General features: G+C 42.6%; 1 protein-coding gene across 3 annotated transcripts in view; it reads left to right on the forward strand.

Annotated features, from left to right (window-relative positions):
* Window positions 1–23,777, forward strand: part of LOC308394209 (vang-like protein 1) — a 70,861-nt gene that overhangs the window by 33,404 nt on the left and 13,680 nt on the right. For 2 of the 3 annotated variants that reach the window (XM_080878433.1, XM_080878434.1), the window contains exons 3-5: window positions 5,180–5,306; window positions 19,927–20,358; window positions 20,843–21,018. In XM_080878433.1, the coding sequence (XP_080734559.1) occupies window positions 5,180–5,306; window positions 19,927–20,358; window positions 20,843–21,018 (735 nt within the window). Of the gene's footprint in view, window positions 1–5,179; window positions 5,307–5,821; window positions 5,974–19,926; window positions 20,359–20,842; window positions 21,019–23,777 lie in introns of those variants that run through there. The other variant, XM_080878435.1, reaches the window with a different exon arrangement.

Below are 23,777 nucleotides of genomic sequence, written 5' to 3' on the forward strand. Positions count from 1 at the left end.
TTTAGACAGCACAGCAGAGGCTTCTTGTGACTCATTACCTTGTCGATTAAACAGGAGGCCAACAATCTTCAGAATCATCTAATGGTAAGCTTATGGTTAAGTAATATAGCTACCAAGAAGCTTAATGAATTCAGGCGTGTCTAGGCAACAATATGTTGATCTGAGCACCATGTACTGTCTTTTTTTATAGCTGAGAACTAAAAAAAAAAAGAGAGATTTCAGCAGACAGACTTTTGCTCTGTTTTTACACTGTGTTAAAACTCACAGATAATAAATAGGTGTAGATTCAGATGCTGAATACCTTATATTTCCCCCCCTCTCATAAGGAATTAACAAGGGATTGCTAAAGAATCAGACCTGCAATCAGGATTGAGAAAGGCATCAATGTTCATCCTTTCTCACTGTTTTGTTTGGGTTGTTTGACCCCCAATAAACTGACCTCAAAGTCTGGGCTTTATTTCCCAACTAAGACATGTTCAAAGGGAATTTGAGACTATGGATATGCCCATAAACGTTTTTCCGAGGCTTTCTTGACCTTTTAAGCTGCTGTGAAAACATCAGATCAAGTATTTATATGGTATCAGTTCACAACAACTGCCTCAAGGTGATTCATGTAAGATAAAGACTGTACAGTATTAGAGAGAGAGAGAACTCTTACAATTAGATGATTCCTATAAACAAGCGCTCGGTGATTGTGGAATGGAAAAACTTCCTGAAAGATTTCAGGAAGGAGGTAGGGGCAGCTACAAACCATGACCAGTTGCGGTCACAATTAGCTGGAAAACCTTGTTTCCCATGGGGATTTTGGTCATCATTAGTTCTTTGGAAATGAAGTTTCTGGGACTTGTGTGTCAGTTTGAATGAAAATCCAAGTTCACGTAAGACAGAGTGGTGATTGTTTGCTCACACCACTGCTAGCTCAGTGTGTGATGTGCTGGTTTGGACTTGTGTCACCATTGTCGCTGTTGGTGGTGGCTGATCTGGACACTAGTGCTTTGGCTCAGATTGCTGTGTTGACACAAAGCTCTGTGCCGCACAGGTGTGTGGGTTACTCTGCCAGCCAAAGAGAGGACAAATTGGTCCACAGACAGTTTGGCATGCCACCCTAGTTGGCTGTACTTTTTCACTAGCCTCTGTGTGAGGTGGAGAACACACTCGTCCTCAGGTGTTGGAGGGAAATACTGCTTCCAGAGACAAACTGGCAGGACTCTGCCTCATCCATTGTCAGTTTTCCAAAAAGCCACACCCATTTCAGGGATACACGCTGCAAGTCAAATCCCATTAATCAAATCATAGCAGCACAATTTTGGAATATCAGTGAGCCAGCTGCATGCTAATGAGGCAGGAAGAGGATGTGGTAAGAGAGACAAAGGGGGAGGAGGTATCCATACAGTGCAGTAATCCCAGGATGTTGCTGAAGGGGGAATGAGAAAATGTGCTGGAAGAGGGGAGAGGCTGGTACACAGATTGGTAGGCCAGTCTGCGAAACCACTTGCTGGGCTGTCCGCAGGCTTGCTCGCCTCTGTGTTACTTTGCAAATTGCATATTTTATTGCATTCTTAATTGCTTTTTGTTCAGTTTCTGGGGTTTAACTGACATTATCTTTTATCTTATTATTTATGCATCGTCTGTCTTTTCCAAGCAGTTGAGGGTCAGGGTTGTTTTTGCTTTTTTTTTTTAAACTGAAGATGATTCCCCCCCCCCCCCCCAATTTCTAGAATCTGAATAAACAGATCTGACCAATCAGATCACTGCATTTGGCGACAAATTTAGTTTCAGTTTGTCACAACTCGAAAGTTCAATTTTTCTGGTTGCTAGAAAACATATGTAATCCCAACCGGCTGGCGAGTGGTTTCTGGAGGTTGCTGGCTGTCATTAGGTGAAAATCAGTTGCACCAAAAAGCTCCTTGCTTTACCACAGTTTCCTGTAATTTGCATGGAAGACACCAACTTATTTGCAAACTATCACCATTTATTCTCCAAACTGCAGTGAAGCTCAAAGGAAACTGTAAAGAGACAGATGTAAACTGAAAACTGAGAATTCCAAGTCAGTCTGATTTACCATAGAGTAACACACATTTGAAATAAAGCATTCATGAATTAATAATTGCTTATGTCATAAATTTATTTATTTATTAGTCAAATCAGTTACAAATGAATGTTTAATGTATTTTACTTATTAGATATTAAAAAAACAATTAATTATTTGACAATTTAATATATAATAAGAGCAATTTTAAATACATGAATATATGTGTGTATAAATGTGTTGTGGGATTTTACAAACTGCATTCATAAAGATGGCTGTCATGTAAAAAATAAAACTGCGCATGTAGTCTCACATATAGTCTAGCTTCAGACAACAATAATACAGGGAATGATGGACTGATCGGTATCATTGTAATCACTCTTTTTCAATTATTTTAAATCGTAGGTATCAGAAGGTTATGTGGTAACAGGTGGACTCCTGAGACTGTTTACAGACAGTGTTTCCATAATTAATTATTATTAAAGGCTGTAGGTTATAGCTATTGTTTTAACTGTGCTAGCTGATTCAGGCTTCATTTAAAAGGAGCAGATTAGCTTACTAAAAATGGCAGCCCACTAGTACTGATGGGATGTAATCTTTTTCCAAGCTAACATGAGTCTTAAAGAGTATGGCTACATGCAGCGATGCTAGTCTTAGCCACATCTGCGTGTTACCTTCAGCAGATGGTCAGGTGATTCCACAAAGTGCACACTTCAAGATCGGGGCTCTCTTCAGTTAATGTCAAGGCAGAGCTATTGACACAAGCAGCAACCTAGAAAAACCCGGTCAGCCATCTTCATCATCATCTCTCTAACCAAACAGAGAGCTCCTTACATCACATTGCATTATTAATTTGCATTACTTTTTCTCCAAGGCCAAGAAGTCACAGAAAGGCTAATTGGAGACATGGAGACATAGGAAAAGGACATGGAGTTGATAAGGAGGAGTGGAATCTTGATTTTAAATATCAAGAAAATATATTGTTAATTTGATTTTTTCTTGTTCTGTTTACTTATTTCTTTTTTTGAAAATGTGTTTATCAAATCTGAATTAAAAATGTGTTTTCAATAAGACTAAATGGTTGGGGAATTTTCCCCATTAACAGAAGTTGCCAGATGGTTGGTGACTGGCAGACATGTGTGACTGGGGACATATTTGGGGGGGGGGGGGTCTGTTTTAGGAGTGGATGTGAAGGTTTTCTGAATAAGTAAAATAAAGTGATTATTATAATTATGTAAATGATTCTTTTCTTTTTCAGTAGAAGAAATGTTTGATTACTTCTCTAGGTGGTAAGCCCGTTTACGTGACTAGTTAGCATAGTTTTTTTGTTTTATTTTGCTCTTAATGTGACTTTCTGCTCCTTTCCACTCTTCTTTTGTAGCTGCTACCTTCTCCTTACTTGTCTCCCAGACCTCCTTATTATTCTGACTGTGATCTTGAAATAGGATCTCTGCTTTGTGAGCCCGGCTGCTCCTCCCTGCTTCCTCCTCTACAGCTTTTCTCTCCAATTAATAAGTATAATCAGCGCTGACGTTTGACTGATGAGCGCTCCCTCTGGAATAACCATCACCACAGCAATGACACTAGTTGTAATAATATTTAAAGTAATAATGATTGTGGTAATATATTTAAAGGCCTACATTCACCTCCTAATCTCCTGGATTTATTAGATAAGAACATGTCAGTCACTTTGTGAACTGGATTGCTGCAGGCTATTGAAAATGAGCTTTCTCTCACTCGGTGCAGGTTTGAAATGTTCGTCGCTCTCGTGATTTTCTGCAGGAAAGCGAGTCCATATTTAAAAAGGAAGGGCAAGAATAGAGGCGGAAGGCAGACTGGGCTACACCCTTTAATGAAAACACTTGGATCTAATGCAGCTCTTGCTGGACCATAACAGCTCCACTGCTGTCAGTCATACGGCTTCCTCCATTACCAAAGGCAGGATATCCTGTACTTTATGAATATGAATGGTTATTGTGTGACAGTAGTGTTCAAGGGTCACTTGAGTTTTTCTTGCATAGGTCACTGTAAGGTTGATGGTGATGGTTAATGTGTAACAGCAAAGATTGAAGCTGATCGCATCAATATTTCATATTAATATCAGAACAAATAAATATGTAGAATCCAAAGTGTGCAGTTCCTGTTGATTCTGCAGGCCAATTGAGGATCTTTTAGGTCATTGTTTTGGTTTTATAGTATATACACTTGCTAAATTAATGCTAATGTTTCTCCGCATTTGATGTAAATAAACAGAGGTCAGAAGGATCAGTTCATGTGGGTGTCAAAAGGACTGCTTGTGTTCTTGTGTGTCTTAATAGAAAGCAGGACACAAAAGCCTTCTCCATTGTGGAAATTAGATTTGTTACACTTCTGTTCCAGTGCTGCTCCTGCATAAGAAGTGATTACGAGGAAACAACAAGCTTAGAGACTGCAGGAAACTCATTAACATTTAGCATGACAAAGAATACAGCATCAAGAACAATCCTTCTGTCTTTAAAAGAAGGGGAAGACAAGAAAAATCATGTAATTTCTTCTTTATTTGCCTGCATATTCAGTCAGTAATCTTGCTGAATCTTCATACCTAGGTTAGATCCGACAGCCTTGCCTCGGCTCTGGTCTTGTCAGTCTCATTCATTGTCCAGCAAAGGTTCTCAAGCATATGACTGCTCACATAAAAGCTGAACAAAGCAGTTTATTTGTACTGTATTTACTGTATTTTAATCTGGAAGTGTTACTAAAATTAGAGCATAACGTGTGTTTGCCTAGGAGAAAGGAGACGGATAAGGGATTAAAGGGGCTGCAGAGTGGGCTCGGCGCCATGTGGTAGTGGTGGTGATGCTGGGTGGAGGATGGAGAGACCTGCCGCTCTCGCTCTATACCAGATTACTGTAGCGCTTACATTGCAGCTGACATGGTTGGAAGACCTCATGGACAGTGATTCAGATATTTAGGCTTTATGCTCACTCTGCACGCACTTGAATTCTAGAAAACCAGAATGTCTTCAAATTCCTTGTTGTGTAATTCAATTCTGTTTAATTTCTATAGCACCAAATCACAACAACAGCCGCCTCAAGGCGATTCATATTGGAATGCAAAGACCATACAATGCGCTCACTGATCGTGATTTTTGCTTTTTACTTTCTCTTTCAGAGAGCGAAGCCGGGACCGGCACAAGTCGCGCAGCAAAGACAGCCGCTCGGAGAAGTCTGTAACGATTAACACGCCGCCTGCAGAGCCGCTGCTAGGCGACACAGCTGTACGGGGGGAGCAAGTCCAGGTACGACCTGCTGCAAACACAAGGCACTGCACAGTCACTACCGTGCTTCTTCACAAACCTCTCACACTTTTGATTCACAGCTTAGTTTCCACACGTTCAGCACATTTACCATAGATGACCTCTCAACAGTGTTGCTATAAGTTTGACGGAGGGCTCTGCTGCTGTGATTTATATGTAGAATTTGGAGCACAGGAGACTTATCACTCGCACTCAGAATGAGCTGGAATGATAATTGTGTTTATCAGCCTGGGCTGGGACAGGCCATCTGGTATTTCAGGGCAAAAGCCAGGAGGGCCAGTCCATTTATGTCAAGATCTGGGCCGTCACTTTCCGGAAGCCTGTTTCTGAAAATATCTGCAACAGGTTATGGACGCAGCAGGCTTCCTCTCTCGATGGCGAAGCTCTGATAAATCCACTTCATTAAAGGCAAACGGCAGGCGCTGGCTCAGTTCATGAAATCCACCAGCACTGGGTTGGTAGACGCTTTCAGTGGCCCCCTCTGAAATGGTCTAGGCCAAGCCCATGCAGCAGCTAAGCTGGAAGCTAAGCTTTTGACTGTTAAAATTCAAAAGTGTTGCCTCAGAAATCATGCTGACTGGGAGTTCCATGATTGCGAGCTCAAAATATGGATTATGTGATGGATTATTTGATACAAGATAAGTATAAGGTAGGCAACATCATAGGTTACACCAGCTTAAATGTTTGCTAAACATCTGGTACTATACACTGAACCATCTGGCCTTTGGTTTGTTTGTGTCTAACAGAAAGTCTACTGACTCATGTTTAATTTCACGCACCAGGCAGACATTTGACTATGTTGCTTGGATTCAGATAAAAGGTCGGTAGATCAGATAGCTCTGTGTAAACTGGGCCGGTTGGCTGCAAGCTGTCATGTCGAGACATGAAATTCCAGGTAGCACTTGAGCAGTACACGACTTCTTAGTCACAGTGGAAGACACTGAGTAACAGCCGGTTTGTTTTCTTGTTTTGTGTGGTTTTTGTGATCCAGAACATAATTCATTGAGTAGAAATAGTTGTAGTTAAGTACTTCATTGCACAGAAATATTGTTTTTGGAATGGCTGATAGACAAAAATATTATTACATCATCTGCGATGTAATAAAGTCATTATTGCTTTAATAATTGCATAATAATTACAAAAACCTTTAAAATCGTGCAGTGGGGCACATTTAAACTCAGGTTCATTACTTTTATCAGCGTTCTTCTGAACGTGCTGTGTTATAAATGGTGGAAACGAGTTTGTTTGGATGTATTTACAGAGTTTCGGTTGTATTAGTAGTAGTGATACATCCCTCTACTAAACAGCATACATCACTTCTCAGTTTAATCCCTGTCCTTGCTTTTAGTTTTTATTCACTGCATGGCAACATAATGCAGTATGAATAACTTGTTAAGTCATTTACTCACAGCTGCTTCATAACGTGCATAAACACTGCTGTAATCATGTTGTCAGAGGGAGCAGCGGCCTCTCCTGATTTCTTCTGATTGCTACAAACAGCTTCGCTTCTGTTCTGCGGTTGCTTGTTAGCATCTTAAAAGCAAATTATTCAACAAAGCTTTTAAAGAAGGAAATACTTCTACTCCTGTTTTGTGTTTTGCCCCAGCCATAGTAAACATGATGCAAATATCACATTCCAGAGTTGCAAAGTGCAACTAAGAGCAGATGGTTATTTTCCCATAGGCAGTGATGGTGACTCATTGTTTTGCTTTTTCGTGGCTTGGTCGGACATGAAATTATGTCAGTTGCACAGGATAGAGAGACACAGGTCTAACGTGTTAGTAAGTGAATAATGTTGATGTGCTTTTTACAAACCAAATAAGCTGTAGACTTGTTAACAAAGGTCAAATCAGATTGAATTTTAATTGACTATGATTTCTTTTCATCGCAGTTTAAGCCCTTTTAAAATTTGAAGGTTTAAATGTAGCATCTGTGCATCTTGATGAAAAAACTGGTGACCCCTTGTGCTACAGTCACACTAGGAAAAAGTAGTTGGAGACTGTGGTACTACTGGGCGATTGTGGCTCAAGAGTTAGGCGTTCGCTTTGTAATCGGAAGGTTGCCGGTTCGAGCCTCGGCTTGGACAGTCTCGGTCGTTGTGTCCTTGGGCAAGACACTTCACCCGTTGCCTACTGGTGGTGGTCAGAGGGCCCGGTGGCGCCAGTGTCCGGCAGCCTCGCCTCTGTCAGTGTGCCCCAGGGTGGCTGTGGCTACAATGTAGCTTGCCATTAGCAGTGTGTGAATGGGTGGATGACTGGATATGTAAAGCGCTTTGGGGTCCTTAGGGACTAGTAAAGCACTATATAAATACAGGCCATTTACTGCAATTACTGCAATAGCGTACAATGAACTTGAGGAACAACTTGAGGAAATTTGCCACCTTTAAAACAGCTTTGGTGTCTCAAGATGAAGTAACACTTAGTCCGCAATCAGTCTGCAGCGAGTTTGTCACATTGTTTGTGATGAAATGCAAATTACCTGAAATAAACTGATGAAAATCTCACATCATCTACTGGCAGAAATTCACACTAAACAGAAATTTGCATTGACTGCTTACGTTCAGAATCCATTAACTGTCTGCTTTTCAGGTTTTTTTTTTTAAATTATGGACCGTGAGATTATAAGAGTTTGCAATGAGGAATGTCATCATTGGAAAACTAAAACATAATGGACCTTGTCTGTGCGGCCACACACAGCGATAAATTTTCAATATTTTTAGTTTTTTCAGAAACAAATTTGTTGGAGGTCATGTAAGAATGTTTTTAAAAAAGACAGTAACATTGGTAAGGCACTGATTTAAAATTGATTCTGTCATTTACCGAAACAGAAAAACCACTAATACTAATAAGCGAGAAATGCTTTCATCTGAGGCAATGGAGCCTTGTGACCTGCCTCCTCAAGGCTCCATGCAGTCTGCATTTCCACTAGTCCAAACGCATTGCGAGCAGACTGTGTGCTGTGTGCTACTCGAGAGAAAAGAGAGTAACTGCTCAGCTTAGTAGATGATGGCAGCTTATAATGTCTGATGTCGCACGGAGTCAGAGGACAGAGCCCTTTATTTCATCCACACTCGCCTCTCTGTGCATACGGTGTTCTTTATCAGTGGGTTCAGTCCTAAACATCTTCAAAACTACTTTGGGGGATCAAGATGGTGATAAAATGGCAATACGAAGGAGTCAGTATTGAATTCTTCTGTTTTATTTTTAAAGGTCAAACTGTCAAATACATTATTTAGGATTTAGCCTTTGTTTACGTGAGAGCGTTTAGTGTTTTAGCCAAACCGTGTGAAACAAGTGGAGTTCATCACATGTGCCGCTTCACCAGATGACTGGAAATGATGTCAAATGCAAACATGCACTTTTCCTGTGGCGAGACTCGTTTGCAGGAGTCTGCATGCGCGGCTGTTTGTTTTTTTCATCTGCATACTGTGTCTTATTTTAACAGACAACAGGATTTGCCACACAGCACAGCTGTTCTTAGTATTTAGCTCTTCATGTCTTATTCATGCCGTGGCCTGCAGTAGCGCTGCTGACAGGGCGGGGAGTGTTTGGCTTTAGTTTGAGTAATCAGGGCAACCAATTCTACTGAGAGCAAGGCTCAGTACAAATCCCTGTGCGCGTGCTCGTTGCGCAGGTCTGCTGTCTCACATATGCCCCCCGCTCCTCGTCTGCATGCGTCAGTGTGATCTCAGAGTCTCACAGTGCAGCACTGCGCTCATTACTCCACTGCTGAGACTTAATCAGAGTCTTGGCTGACAGAACAGTACATCGCTCCGAGCAGGGATGTCTTCGCGATCCAGCGGTAAAGTTTCCGATGGCTGTGTCTGTGATGTCTCACCACAGGAAGTATAAAAGAAGGGAGGTTTACATGGAAGTGCTTTGGAAAGCATAACTGGAGTTTTAAGCAGGCGGAGGGATGATGTGTTTTTGTTGATGTTACTCACTCAGTTTATATACACTTGTTTTATTTGAGCTTAGTGTGAGAGTCTTTGCTGTTTTTTACTGTTCTTTCTCCTGTCTTTGCTCTCAGTTTCCTTGGGTGTACACAGAGTGGAGGAGGTGTGACACAGGTGTCACTGTTAGTGCATAAAAGCTTTCCAATGAGAGAGCGGGTCATAAGAGGAAGTCACACACTGGTGCAAACAAACAAGCACGAGTTGTTGTGGTGGAAAGCATGGATCGCCGCCAAACTGCTGACCCTTTATTGTATTTTGCGTATATTCAACACATGTTTACTGTGATTACACGGACATTATGCACGAGTAGGTAATGGGTAATAAAGTACTGATTTGTAAATAACCTGAGCTTATTATAATATTATGATGCAGTTTATTTATCACTAACTTGCCAGCACATTCTCTTTATAAGATATAACGGGTATTGGGGACAACTTGAAAGAGGGAAGGTCAGAGGTCACATGTGACGTAATATTTGGATACAAACCATAATATAATATTTAGAATGTCCATACACCAGGATCACTTTCTAAATGTTGCCAATACAAACAAAGGCAGTAGAATTTAAGCATAATTTTAAAGATTTGACCTTGAAGAGGAGGTCAGAGGTCCAAAGTAGTGTGATAGAGTTTCCATATATCATTTCTTATATGTTGTCAGTGGAAACAATGGCAATAGGAAACATAGTTTTAAATAACTCTATAGAGCATTATTATCACTTTGCACTTCAGATCAATCCATTGCCCTTCGGGTCAGATCGTGGCTCAAGATTTGGGAGTTCGCCTTGTAATCGCAAGGTTGCCGGTTCGAGCCCCGGCTCGGACAGTCTCGGTCGTTGTGTCCTTGGGCAAGACACTTCACCTGCCGCCTACTGGTGTTGGCCAGAAGGCGCGATATGGCAGCCTCGCTTCTGTCAGTCTGCCCCAGGGCAGCTGTGGCTACAACTGTAGCTTGCCTCCACCAGTGCGTGAATGTGTATGTGAATGGGTGGATGACTGGGTGTGTAAAGCGCATTGGGGTCTCTAGGGGGGGCTAGTAAAAGTGCTATACAAATACAGGCCATTTACCATTTATACGGTACTTTCTGTAAGCTGACAATACACGCCACACTTGTAGTTTTTTTTTAAGTTATAAAGCTTTTTGTCAGCTTTCAATAAAGAAATGGTTAAGTTGACCCTGAAGACCCTAACCCAGAAGGAATGACACACTAAACAGTACAAAAGCCCTGATTGGCAGAGGTAACCAGTGTAGTTTTTTCTGAAATTTTCAGGTGGCGAAGAGTGGTATCATACAGTGTCGATGGGAAGTGCGCTGTGAAATGACACTGGACGCGATCATGTTTTGCTTGTGTGAGAAATTGTGTCAGTTTATGCTGCTGTTATTGTTGCACGTGACTGGATATTGGAGTGTGTAGTATGCAGTAAGTGGTGGATTGGAGTAGCTGAGGTCAGTGTGGCATGGCAGCTGTGCAGCTTAGGAGTGTGCTGCGGAGCTGCATTGTATGAAGTGTCAAACAGAAGAAATGTGATATGTTTAAACCGTAAAGCATTCTTTGAGAATTAGCACCTTCCTTTCAAAGCTGATGGAGAGAGCACATGGAGCCAGGTATCATTTTACATGTTTATGTGCAGGTCAGGGGAAAGAACCTCACATCTTTGCACACCCTTCATAGCTTACACACATTTAGCCCAGTAATCACCTTATAATGCTTTCCTCTAGGGTTCCTTATGCGTCTCTCTCGATGTAGCCAGTTCTTTGACGTTGCACGCTTCCCTTCTTCATCACCTTCTGTCAGAATCCACAACTTGCTCCTCCACCTCCCGCTCTTTCACCTTTCGCTCACCCTCCCTGCAGCCTGGTTTATTCGGTCCAATTAAAAGCAGCTGCTTTATGATCTCAGCTGTCCCCCAGCTCGAGCTTCAGCACGGTCAGAGTGACACAAAGAACAGCGCAGGTAGCTTCACTGCCACAGACTCTAAACCATGTCAGGTTCCTGGAACAGGCGGAGTGCTTGGGCTGGTGTTTTGGATTCCTACTCTGTGGTGAGTGCCACCTGGCTCCGTGTCCTGTGAGAGAGAATCCCACAGAGCTTCATGGTTATCCCAGAGCTTTGTGTGTGTGCGTCTGTGCTTGTTGTGAGCTGCATGGGTGGGGAAAGAGAAAGGGAAAGACGTGCTCTTCTGCTGTAGATTTGGAAGATGATTTTTGAGGTGTTTTGGTGGTTTTTATGCCTTTAGTGAGTGGACAGGATTCTTCTTCTTCTGTTAAGATGCTTAGGTCCATGGTTCTTTTGCCTTAGCCCATTTGGGGAAGTTTAATAGCACAGAGAGGTGAACTTTGAATAAACATGCAAACTTGTTCTTGCCTGATTTGCTATTGCTTTAGATTAGCTTTTGTATTCTTTAGTTTAAGGATTATCTTTTTTAAGCTGTAGTATGATGACACATTGTGTGTCACTGTCAAAAAGTCATTGCAGTATGAATGTTTTTAAAGCTGAGTCACATGGCTCAGCAGTATGCTCCTAACAGGCTGTTTCTAGTCAGTCAGAAGTGGTCTCTGGGCTCCATTTGGGATGCTAATGTTCACTAGTAGAAAACAGGCCTAAAACAAAATATACTAGTGTGACTGATCTGTTGCAGTACACTGCATAAATGGGCACTTCTCTAAACTTGGGTGTCTTAACATGGAGGTTTATGGGGAATTACTCACTTTTAGAGCGAGCCTCAAGTGGCCTTTTGAGGAACTGCAGTTTGTGACATTTTTGTGCAAGAGAGCCAAAGTACAGCACAAGCGTCATTCTGAGAGACACACACGTCATTCTTTAGTCATTAGCTTTATCTTTAAATGTCATATATACTGTATATATACTCTATTTAATAGCTCAGAGGCAGCTAAATGTAACTGTATTCAGAGTTACTGAAGCAGGAGACAGCGTTGTCTGTATTTTCAGCTGTGTATTAATACACATGTGTTGCCCCGGTGAATATTCGCATTTGCACAACAGAGAAGAGGAATAAGATGAGTCTGATTTTTTTTGGACATACAAAACACTTGTTATTAAGAGTTGTTCATCTTTTTATTTGTGCGTTCAAAAATATTTAGAATCTAACCCGACCTTTATTTTTAAGACATGCCATCAGTCGGTTGGATAAACTCGTTTTGTTTTACTTTGCACACATGCACTCTCTCACACATTGACACACATGCCAGTGGCAGCTCGGTGACACCACAGTGCTCACTGGGTCAGAAGCAATAGACGGAGAGTGGTGCTGAGGCAAGAGATGAACAGAGAATGAGGAGGATGAGAGAGGACGCCTTGAGGGGAAGAGGGAGGAAGGAGTGGGAGAAACATATCTTTGGGTGGATGGCATTGGCATCTAATTGTTGCTATTTGTTTGCCATCATCAGTAGGCTCAGATATTTGTTTATTGTGCTCGTCTACTCCTCTTTCTGCTCCTCTCTTCCCTTCTTTCTCAAGCCATCAATCTCTTTTATCCCCCCTCCATCCCTGCTGCTGTCAAGACAGCCCAAGCAAATGGCTCCTCTCTCCCCCACTTCCCAGCTTCTCTTCCTCTCTCCTGCTCCTCGCGGTCCCTCACTCTCTGTCTTCCTCAATAAAGCCCCTTACATTATGTGGCAAGTGAGCACACAGTCCCATACAATACCTCCTGAGGCACCATGGGAGAGATTTCTATATAAAGACGGATAAAGCGAAGGGCTGGGCTGCAGATCGGGCGAGAGTCAGGGAGGTCACATACACACAATAGCAGTCTGAGATGGATGAGGGGAAGAAAGAGCAGTAACTGAGTAACGGGACAAGGTTAGGTTCGGTAGGCGAGGATTTCAAGATGCAGACACCAGCAGTGTTGGAGGCGGGGGACGTATTGCAGGTGCTGGAGGTTTGTGAGGCTCCGGAGGAAATTAAAGAAGTTATTGTCACCACATTAGAAGAAGGTTCTAATACTAACTCGACTCCAGTGACCAGCTGTGGAGCAGGAACTAAACCAAGCCAGGTAAGGCTGACAGGTCTCTGCGACTCAGCAGAGACGACGCTCTGTTGTTTTTAGCAAGCTGTGTTTGCTTTTCATGCTCAGTGTGGCTTTATTTCCTAATGCAATCATTTGCATGAGTCCGGACACACGTCCAGTCAGGTGGAACGTGTACTTCACGGTATAGCAGGCATGTATTTGGTGTGTTGGTCTGCTGTAACATTGAACACAGCTGCACCACAGTATTCTTGTAAATGCAGCTGATGTGGAAAGAACACTAAAACATTTGTACAGTCTAATGGCCATTGAGCGGTGGCACGCTTGGCATTTATTTTGACTTAATATAATCTTTGCTTTCACTGCGCAGTTCTATGTGCCATCAAGTAGGAAATGAATTTTTTTGGTCAATAGCAAAACCAAAGCAGAAAGAGTGCAGCTCTGCTGGGTTTCCTCCTCAGGCAGCAGAAATGGTGGATGCTGGAACAACCACAGCAACTGTTTGAAGTCTACCTGACAGAAAATATAGCTCTGCTAGTGGAGGAGGCAAAGAAGAAGAAGAGGGATCAAAGTGAGAAAAAACCAAAGTAAAAACAAGCTGAATCTGAGACTTGAGACTGTTCAAGAGGCTCATTCATTTGGCACTTTTTCCAACTAGAGAAATACGTGGCAAAGCCTGACTAGTTATTTTTCCTATTATAGGAAATTCCTATCTCAGTTTTTCACTGGTAGCATAAGGAAAGCTTAGTTACCTCTTCATGTCAGGTATGACAAACACATGTAGGCATTTCAGAGCAGTTCTAGCATTCATTTGGACTCGTGTTTCTGATATCTGTTTCTGGTCTTCACCAACTTTTTATCTGTGGCTTTTTATCTGACAAATCCTTCATTGTGTTTATCAGCTAACGGCTAGCTTTATCTGGTTGTTTGGTGCTATGTGGAGTAGGATGGAGGGGTAAATGTACAGCGGGTATTTAGATCTTTTTTGTTGAAAACAGTTGCCATTGTTAACCTTGGTCATGCAGACGAGCAGGTGAAAGTAGTTATTAAAAGCCTTATTTATGGCTGGCATGTACTTGAATCTTGATCTGAAGCTAAATGACTGACACTGTGGCTTTTGAGGTGGGGATAGGACTCTATGAATCATGTTTCTGCATCCACTCTACAACTACCCCCTCATGATTACCTGACATCGTGTATAACCCTGTTAATCATACAGCAGTTTGGCTCTTTTTCATGTGCCACTCAGCTGTCAGTCTCCTGTTGTCTAACACTCCCTCCTCTATCCCGCGAATTAGTCAAAGAAACTTTTTTAAGTGCTTTGCTTCCTTGTCCAGACAAGTTGTTGGCAGCCGCACACGCTGTCCGCACTTTAAACAAAGGAGGTTTTAAATTGCTGTGAAGAGCTCTTTGGGGCAGCTTGATGCTATATTTTACACACACACATGCAGACACACACACCTTGCCTCCCAGGAGTCAGTAGAGTGCACTTGTTCCTGCCCTGAGTGAGGGGCTTTGTTTGCTGCCCACTTAGAGCTGAACAGAAAACAGGCTTTTAGTGAACATTTGATTTACTGTGAGAAACAATAGCTGTTATTTATACTCTGGTGGACCTAGAAGGCAGAAAATACTCAAGTGAAAGCTTTGTAAAAGTGTCCTGGCTGACACGGCATGCACTATATATATAAATATATATATATACACCTGTGTCAAACACACATGGAGCTTTCTGAGTCTGTTTTGCTCTGTTATCACTCTAATCATTTCTTAACTACTCCACTACTTGCAGCAGAAAAAGGGAAGGCAGCTCAGGGTTTAGGTTATTAGTGAGCTGGCAGGCTGAGTTGAAAGCTTATGGCAGTTATTTCACTTGTAAAGAATTTCTGCAGGTGCAAAATGTGTTGGTTTCTCCCACTTATACAGCAGAAATGGGTTGATGTCTCACCCAGGGCCACTACTTTGGCAAAAACAGCTGGAACTGTCACACAGTTTCACATCAAAAGCACCCCAGAGGCCTTTTGAGCAAAGCAGTTCAGTAATGCAATACGATGCATCCAAACACGGGCTCGTGTACAGCTCAGATCAGCCTCTCTGGATGCGTTTAAAGCTCAGCAGATACGGTATCGTGTTGCAACACTTAGTTTGCTGCCTCACCAATAAATTTCTCTTTTCAAAGAAATGCTTTCAATGTAAAAACTACACCTGCTGCACCTGCCGTGCTTTCCATAGTGTCTCTACTCAGCTGATTGTTATGTCTCACTACATTGTTTGCTGGGTGAAAGATTTGTGCTTTGTTGGAGGTTGCTGAAGTACCTCTGTTTTTGATACAGAGTTATCATTAGATCTCATTCTGGGGGTTTGTCTCATTGTCGTGACAGAGAGAATGTAAACGTGTAACGTCTCTGTCACAATTTTGTTAGTGATTTTTTTGATTTTTTTCAGTACCAAATTCAAAGGTTCTTGGCTGACGAAGGGCAGATTGCTGACTTTGGGTTAGGAATGAGTTGCTGCCTGAAGTTGATGAGTTAAAGTATCAGGGTTAAGCCGGGGGAAGAGTGAAGTGGGAGATTAATTGCAGTGCACTGTTCTGATTAGTTGTGGTAATTAGAGCTGAGCATGAAGAACAAGACGTCTACTTTCTGATCTTAACCTATCACTGTGAGCTGTGTTCTGTGACAAAAAAACCCAAGACACACTGAAAAGAATCAGTTTCTGTGCCGGCCTATAAAAACTTCAGTTTCCTGCTGGAATAGTTGGAGGTGGTGGCTGGGAAGAGTGTGGTCTGGACACTTCAGCTTAACTCCTAGATCCTGATGAGTGGCACAGTAGACGTTGGATGGATGGAGCAAGGGCAGTGGTCACACATAAACAAAAAAAAATAAAAATTAAAAAGTCTATTGGTGGAAAACAACTAGTTTTGATTGGCTGGAAATAAAAAAATCTTCTCTTTTTCTAGAGTATTTTAAAATCTCTCAATCAGGGTTCAAAATTCTACCATGTGCTTCTTATCATTAAGTTAAAGGTTGTTTCATTTTGGCTGCACAGTTGAGAAACTGTTACTGGCAGTTCAGGAATGTGTGGTTATATTTGTAAAGTTGCAGCCTGGAGTTATTCCCGTGCGGACACGTCATTTCAGATGTTTTCGTCATTGTTTGTCACCCAGTCTGCATCCAACAAATCACTGCAGATGTAGGACAAGAGCAGACCTGACAAGTGTTCAGCTGCCGTGTGTGTATGTAGTCACGAATGGAAGATGTGTTGGTCTCTCCGTCTGGCCCTTGAACTGGCCTGGCTTTGCCTGCCCCTCTGGATCAGTCCCTTTCCTCGTTTAATTGGCTTTCCTATTGTTGAACATTCTTGTCATGCTCCTGCCCTTTTCTTCCTGCGTCTTTGTTCCCTTTCTCTTCTCACTTTTCCTCTCTGTTTCACCTATTTTCATATGATGAATGGGTCTGGGCCTCCTGCGAGGCTGCCGGTACTGAACCAGATCAGCCTGTGGTGATTGGTTAATCCCATGATGAAATGTGGGTCACTGATGTCTATTTTTAGTCACGCTGGCAGAGGGAAAGCCCAGGTATGGTAATAGGCATCCAGCAAAAATCCAGCTCCAAATTTTAGGAGCAGTGAGCCGACTGAGGGGAATGTCGGCAGGTTTGCTTTATTTTAAGTTTTGCTGATTTAACAGTTCAATGATTTTTGTCTATGAGACCAAGAAGAAAAGTGGAAACACGTCAGTGGACATCTGTTTTTCCTTTTCTGTTTTGGGGGTATGTGATGATAGAGTTCTTGATGGAGTAATTTATGCGGTGTGAGATTCAGGTGCTCGAGGCAAGGGCAACGAGCGATGAGTGTACAACAGCCATGAGGCTTGAGAAGCTGTGATTCATGTTTCCCCCTGGGTGTTGTCGAAGTACACTGTGGTTAGAGAGGCAGTCTTCCTTACAGCTAATGCCTATCGATTCACTTCCTCACAAACACGCACACGGCATGCTTGGCTTGACTTAGAGAGCGAGCAGACAAGAATCAGATGCTCTGTACTCGGCTCAGCATGGGTCAGCGGGTCAGTGGTTGTAGGTTTTCTCATTCAGACACTGGAACATTTCAAAATTAAAGCTGCCCTCACTTATCTTCTGTGCTGCTGTACATCTGTCTTAATCTGAGCAGCAGCAGTTTAACATTGGCTGTAATAGTAGACTAAGCAGGGGAAGTTCATATAGCACATTTTTCCATACTTTAGGGGAAAAACTGATGACGTGTGATGTAAAGCCCCTGTCCAGGTACACCGGTTGTCAGTCTCTGCTGATATCTGCCAGTGCAAAGACAAAATAATGACTTTAGCTAACTTTAGATCTCAGCTGCGGATAATTGCTTCATGTGAATTAAAGACCTGTTGCATAAGTCTCCACGGAGAAGCTGAGGGCTCTCCAGTCTCTCTTTCATTATTAATGAAGTGGCTGCAACTGTTCCACAAACAATCTGCACTCCTGTTGAGTGGACTAAAGCCTGTTTTATTAACGGTTGTGCATTTGCTTTGTGCTTTGCTATAGTCTGTTAATCTCCTTTAACTCTTAGGTTTAATCAGCTAAATCGATGTACAGAGTTCATCTGTGTCTGCTATAGTAAACAGTCGTTCCAGTAGTAGTATTCTGCAGTTTCTGGGGAATAACTGAAATTCAGTGGAGAAAAAGGACTTTTTCCACTTTGTTAGATATAAAAATACATCCACTGTCAGGCTACACATGTTCGTAAGTCTTACATTTAGTTGCTTATCATATTCAGTTCAATTTATTTATACTGCGCCAAATCACAACAACAGTCGCCTCAAGATACTTTATATTGTAAGGTAGACCCTACAATAATACATACAGAGAAAAACCCAACAATCGTGTAACCCCCTATGAGTGAGCACTTTGGTGACAGTGGGAAGGAAAAACTCCCTTTTAACAGGAAGAAACCTCCAGCAGAACCAGGCTCAGGGAGGGGCGGGGCCATCTGCTGCAACCGGTTGGGGTGAGAGAAGGAAGACAGGATAAAAGACATGCTGTGGAAGAGAGACGGAGATTAATAACAAGTATGATTCAGTGCAGAGAGGTCTGTTAACACATAGTGAGTGAGAAAGGTGACTGAAGAAGAAATACTCAATGCATCATGGGAATGCATCATATGAGTCCGTTTTTATGACTGTAGCGGGTCAAATGTCAGACCATCTTGAGACTGCTTTCAGTGTTGAACCTCTTCAGAGAGAGACCAGTAAAAACAGGTGCCTGGGTGGTCCCCTGTGAGTGTTGGCGCTACTAAAAATATACCTCATGCATCATTTTTAAAGCTTTGTTGATGCTGTGGGGTTGTTTTTCAGGAGTTGGGCTTGCCCCTTTAGTTCCAATGAAAGGACCTCTTAATGCATCAGCATACCAAGACATTTTGGACAATTTCATGCTTTCATGCTCCCAACTCTGTTCCAACATGCACAAAACAAGGTCCATTAAGATGTGGATTAGGAATGGGATGTCGCTCATGTTACTATGCGTGTGAAGGCAAATGTGCAAATACCTTTTGCTAGAATAAAAATCAGGCTTGTTTGGTGATATTAAGGTAGTTCTAGACCAGCCTGATCCTATGATAAGGCTGCCCTTGTTGTTTAAAGCGCTATATAAGAACCAGTCCATTTTCCCATTCATCTGAAAGGTCCTGATAAAACCTTTTTACCTTTTTCTCTCATCATCTTGGCTTGTATGTGGGTGCAGACGTGGTCTTGTAGTGGAATTCTCTTATTAAAACTTGAGTATGCAGATTAACTGCAAAGTTTTCACCCTGAGGCCAGTGGGATACTTTCTGTTCCCGTGCAGCATCATCATCCTTTCAACCTCCTCAGTGGAATTGTTCATAATGTGTCTCTCCCATCTCTACAAGTCTCAGGCACATGTTATGGATATGAACCCGAAATATGCATTATAATCCACATTAGGTGCAGCATTTCTGGCCGATTGGTGGGTAAATCTGTTACTGAATTTACTTATAGCTGATGGCAGTTCATCATCTACCCTTTTTTTGCTTTTAGAGGCGGAACTCAGCGGCTCGCATGGTCATGTTAGAGGCCTGTTATGACTACAGCGTAAAGAGTTCTTATCTTTGTTATTCTAGCAGCTCTGCTCTGACACCGCTAACCATCATTATCTGCGGATGCAGTCCAGCCCGGACGTCAGCGTGTAGCCCAGTTGGCAGCTTGTGCTGTTAGCTTTTTCCACTTCCCATTTTTAGTCCCTTCTTTCTCACGTGCTTGGAAAGAGTCTCTCTTTCCTTTCAGCTGATGCTTCAGTCAAAGGTGAAAAACCACTTTAGAATGCAGTAACAGGTGATATCCATCTACAAGTGTATGTTAAGCTAAAGAGAAGTGGCTCAAACAGAGGGGAAAACCATCCATCTGTCAATCCATCCTTTTTTTCCTTGACTAAATGATGTGAATAGGGATGGCTTCAGAAGGCAAGTACCATCCAATGTTTACTAGAAATGGAATGCATCTTATTGACCGCTCACTGCAAGACACCCTTTAACCATTTTCCAACATCCACGGCCAGCTTACAATCAGTCTTTGGACTGTGGGAAGAATCTGGAGGGCAAGGTTGTGTTTTTTTAATGACCTTTGACCTTTGTATTTTCACAGGATGACAACTGGGGTGAGACCACCACAGCCATCACGGGCACCTCGGAGCACAGCCTCTCTCAGGAGGACATCGTTCGCATCACAAAGGATCTGGAGGACAGTGTGGGGCTCGACTGCCGCCGTTACTTCACCCGGACCCTGGCAATAATCTTAGGCCTGCTGGTGTTTCTCACGCCACTGGCCTTTCTGGTGCTACCCCATATCCTCTGGCCAGACAAGCTGCAGAGCTGTGGGACGGCCTGCGAGGGCCTCTTCATCTCTGTGGCCTTCAAACTGCTCATACTGCTGCTGGCTGTCTGGGCGCTCTTCTTCAGGCCAGCGCGGGCAGGACTCCCAAGGGTCTATGTATTCCGGGCACTACTTGCTGTACTGGTTCTGCTCTTTGTGATCTCCTATTGGCTCTTCTATGGAGTCAGGATACTCGACTCACAGGTGAGCTAAGAGAGGGGAAAACTGTACGTATGAATGAAAATTCATTGAGTACTACACACACATACGCACAGAAACAAAGGTTTCAGTAGCATGAGTACTGCAGTCACATTCATTTTTAATGCCATCAGAAGCTCAACAAAGCCACAAACAGCTAAAACACAGATATTTGATTTCCCAGTGCTGTGTGTTTACTCTGTGAGCCATAATTTAAAATCCTTGTAAGTCCCTGATTGAGAATCCCTGTAGGAATACACACTTTCAAAGGACGGTGTTTCAGCCGTCCTTTGAAACGCTGCTAAATATTTATATGCTCTACATCTAGTCTCACATGTGTTTATGCCTGGAAGACTATTTTAGGCATAATCTGTGCTTGGAACTGTGTTGGGACATATTTACTATGCAGTTATTTTATTAGATTTGTGTTTACTTTACATATAAAGTAAATCGGTCACAAACGATTCCCAAAAATCCTAACTGTTGATAGGACGAGAACTACCAGGGTATCGTGCAGTACGCCGTGTCGCTTGTGGACGCTCTCCTCTTCATCCACTACCTGGCCATCGTCCTGCTGGAACTGCGGCAGCTTCAGCCGTGCTACTCCGTGTGCGTCACACGCTCCACAGATGGCGAGACAAGGCACTACAACCTGGGACAGCTCAGGTAAGGAGCACAGAGTGACTCAATTAAATGTAGACATTCTCTTCTTTTAGCATCGTCTTTGAATAAATTTGTGTTTTTCATGACGTTAGTTCGAGGGTAAAGCATTAACAGTGTGAGCAAGAGGGAGTGTTTGAGGTAGGTTTTTGAGGGAGTTCTTTCCAATAAAATGCACACATTGACATATTTGGCAGCCAGGCTTGCCTCTAGTGGCCATCAGGGGAACTGCAGTTTTGCAGTTCCATTTGCCTTTTGGTTTCATTTTTCTGGCCTACTTGTTCTCAGAGGGTTAAAATGAGATGTGACACTCTTTGCTATCGTAGCTTCCATGTCAATCGGACTGGAAAGAAAAGCATATTTACATCCAAATGTGGCTCAGCGAGCTTTCAAATGCTTTGCTGTTGCTGATGAGAACTAAAAAGTCAACAACTTTATAAGACTTAGTGACACTGTGTTAGCAACCAGGAGAGAGAGGAAGAGATCAAGGGGAGATGAATTTAGGGAAAACAAAAGACGTCCGTGTGGGCGAGATGAAGGCAGAGGAAAGGACAGAAACTGGGGCACCTCAAGTTAGAGAGGTGGGAAAATAAGAGGCTAATAGCTGCTTACTAGCACAGAGATGGGAGTAAGAAATTCATGTAGGAAAGTCAAGAAAGAGAAGAAGATGAATATTAAGGAGTCATTAACACATAGATAGTAGAAATGATTATTATAAGGTAGAGCTGAAGAAAATGTAGAATGTATGAAAAAGGCACAAAGACAAAGTGCCTGATGTGGAGAGAAAACCATGCCAGAAGGAAAGAAAGGAGAGGGTGGGGAAGACTTCAGAGAGGAAACTCCTCAGAAAAGAGCTGCAGACACAGGGCGGAGTACATAGGAAAGCCCGGGAGACTGGAACAAGGAAAAATCTAAAGGAGGGACCAAAAAGGAGAATAGAGAACAAGGAACTAATAGTTAATGGAAAGGTTGTGCTGACGAATTGTAAAATGTTGTAAAGAAAGAAAGAAGGTGTGTGTGTGTGTGTGTGTGTGTGTGTGTGTGTGTGTGTGTGTGTGTGTGTGTGTGTGTGTGTGTGTGTGTGTGTGTGTGTGTGTAGGAAGGAACCGTCAAGACCAACCTTTTTATGACTTTATCGTCTCTGAGTAAAAACAGGAAGAGACCATTTTCAGCCAGACCCAGCAGCTCCCCCGTTGCTCTCTGCTATCAATACACAGCCCTTAGTCTGACATACCTTTTGCTTTTGGGTATCTAATAAAACCTGACGGATTTATGGATGGAGCTTTTTTTATGACCGGATAGGTGAAACACTATCTGTATACCGTATCTGCACTTATATTTTAAGGTTTATGTCTTCCTGCATTTTTGCCCATGGACTTCTATTTGCATATCCAGCCTCAAAATATTTAAAGATGTTTTTATTCATCAGCCAAAATGCACACTGAGACAGAAATAACTGCAGCAAGTCCATACATGAACGTGCAGTCAGTCTTGCATTAGCATTTTCAATTATGTTTATCTGGCTAACTCGCCGATTGCCACTAAATAACATCTGATCATATTCATGCAGGCGTCCAGTGCACCCGTTATAATTGTTACTCTGCTGTTTTATTTTACCTATTTACGCCTCTTGTCAACTCCACCACCAAAACTACTTCATGTCTTTTATTTTGGAATTACTGGTTTTGCTCAGATTTAATATTATTATATAGGGCTGTTCGATATAACGATATATACAGTGGGGCAAAAAAGTATTTAGTCAGCCACCGATTGTGCAAGTTCCCCCACTTAAAATGATGACAGAGGTCAGTAATTTGCACCAGAGGTACACTTCAACTGTGAGAGACAGAATGTGAAAAAAAAATCCATGAATCCACATGGTAGGATTTGTAAAGAATTTATTCATAAATTAGGGTGGAAAATAAGTATTTGGTCACCTCAAACAAGGAAAATCTCTGGCTCTCACAGACCTGTAACGTCTTCTGTAAGAAGCTTTTCTGTCCCCCACTCGTTACCTGTATGAATGGCACCTGTTTGAACTCATCATCTGTATAAAAGACACCTGTCCACAGCCTCAAACAGTCAGACTCCAAACTCCGCCATGGCCAAGACCAAAGAGCTTTCGAAGGACACCAGGAAAAGTATTGTAGACCTGCACCAGACTGGGAAGAGTGAATCTACAATAGGCAAGCAGCTTGGTGTGAAAAAATCAACTGTGGGAGCAATCATCAGAAAATGGAAGACATACAAGACCACTGATAATCTCCCTCGATCTGGGGCTCCACGCAAGATCTCATCCCGTGGGGTCAAAATGATCATGAGAACGGTGAGCAAAGATCCCAGAACCACACGGGGGGACCTGGTGAATGACCTGCAGAGAGCTGGGACCAAAGTAACAAAGGTCACCATCAGTAACACACTACAACGGCAGGGAATCAAATCCCGCAGTGCCAGACGTGTTCCGCTGCTGAAGCCAGTGCATGTCCAGGCCCGTCTGAAGTTTGCCAGAGAGCACATGGATGATACAGCAGAGGATTGGGAGAATGTCATGTGGTCAGATGAAACCAAAGTAGAACTTTTTGGTATAAACTCAACTCGTCGTGTTTGGAGGAAGAAGAATACTGAGTTGCATCCCAAGAACACCATACCTACTGTGAAGCATGGGGGTGGAAACATCATGCTATGGGGCTGTTTTTCTGCCAAGGGGACAGGACGACTGATCCGTGTTAAGGACAGAATGAATGGGGCCATGTATCGTGAGATTT

Source organism: Rhamphochromis sp. 'chilingali', assembly GCF_963969265.1.
Source record: "Rhamphochromis sp. 'chilingali' genome assembly, chromosome: 3".
NCBI lineage: Eukaryota > Metazoa > Chordata > Actinopteri > Cichliformes > Cichlidae > Rhamphochromis > Rhamphochromis sp. 'chilingali'.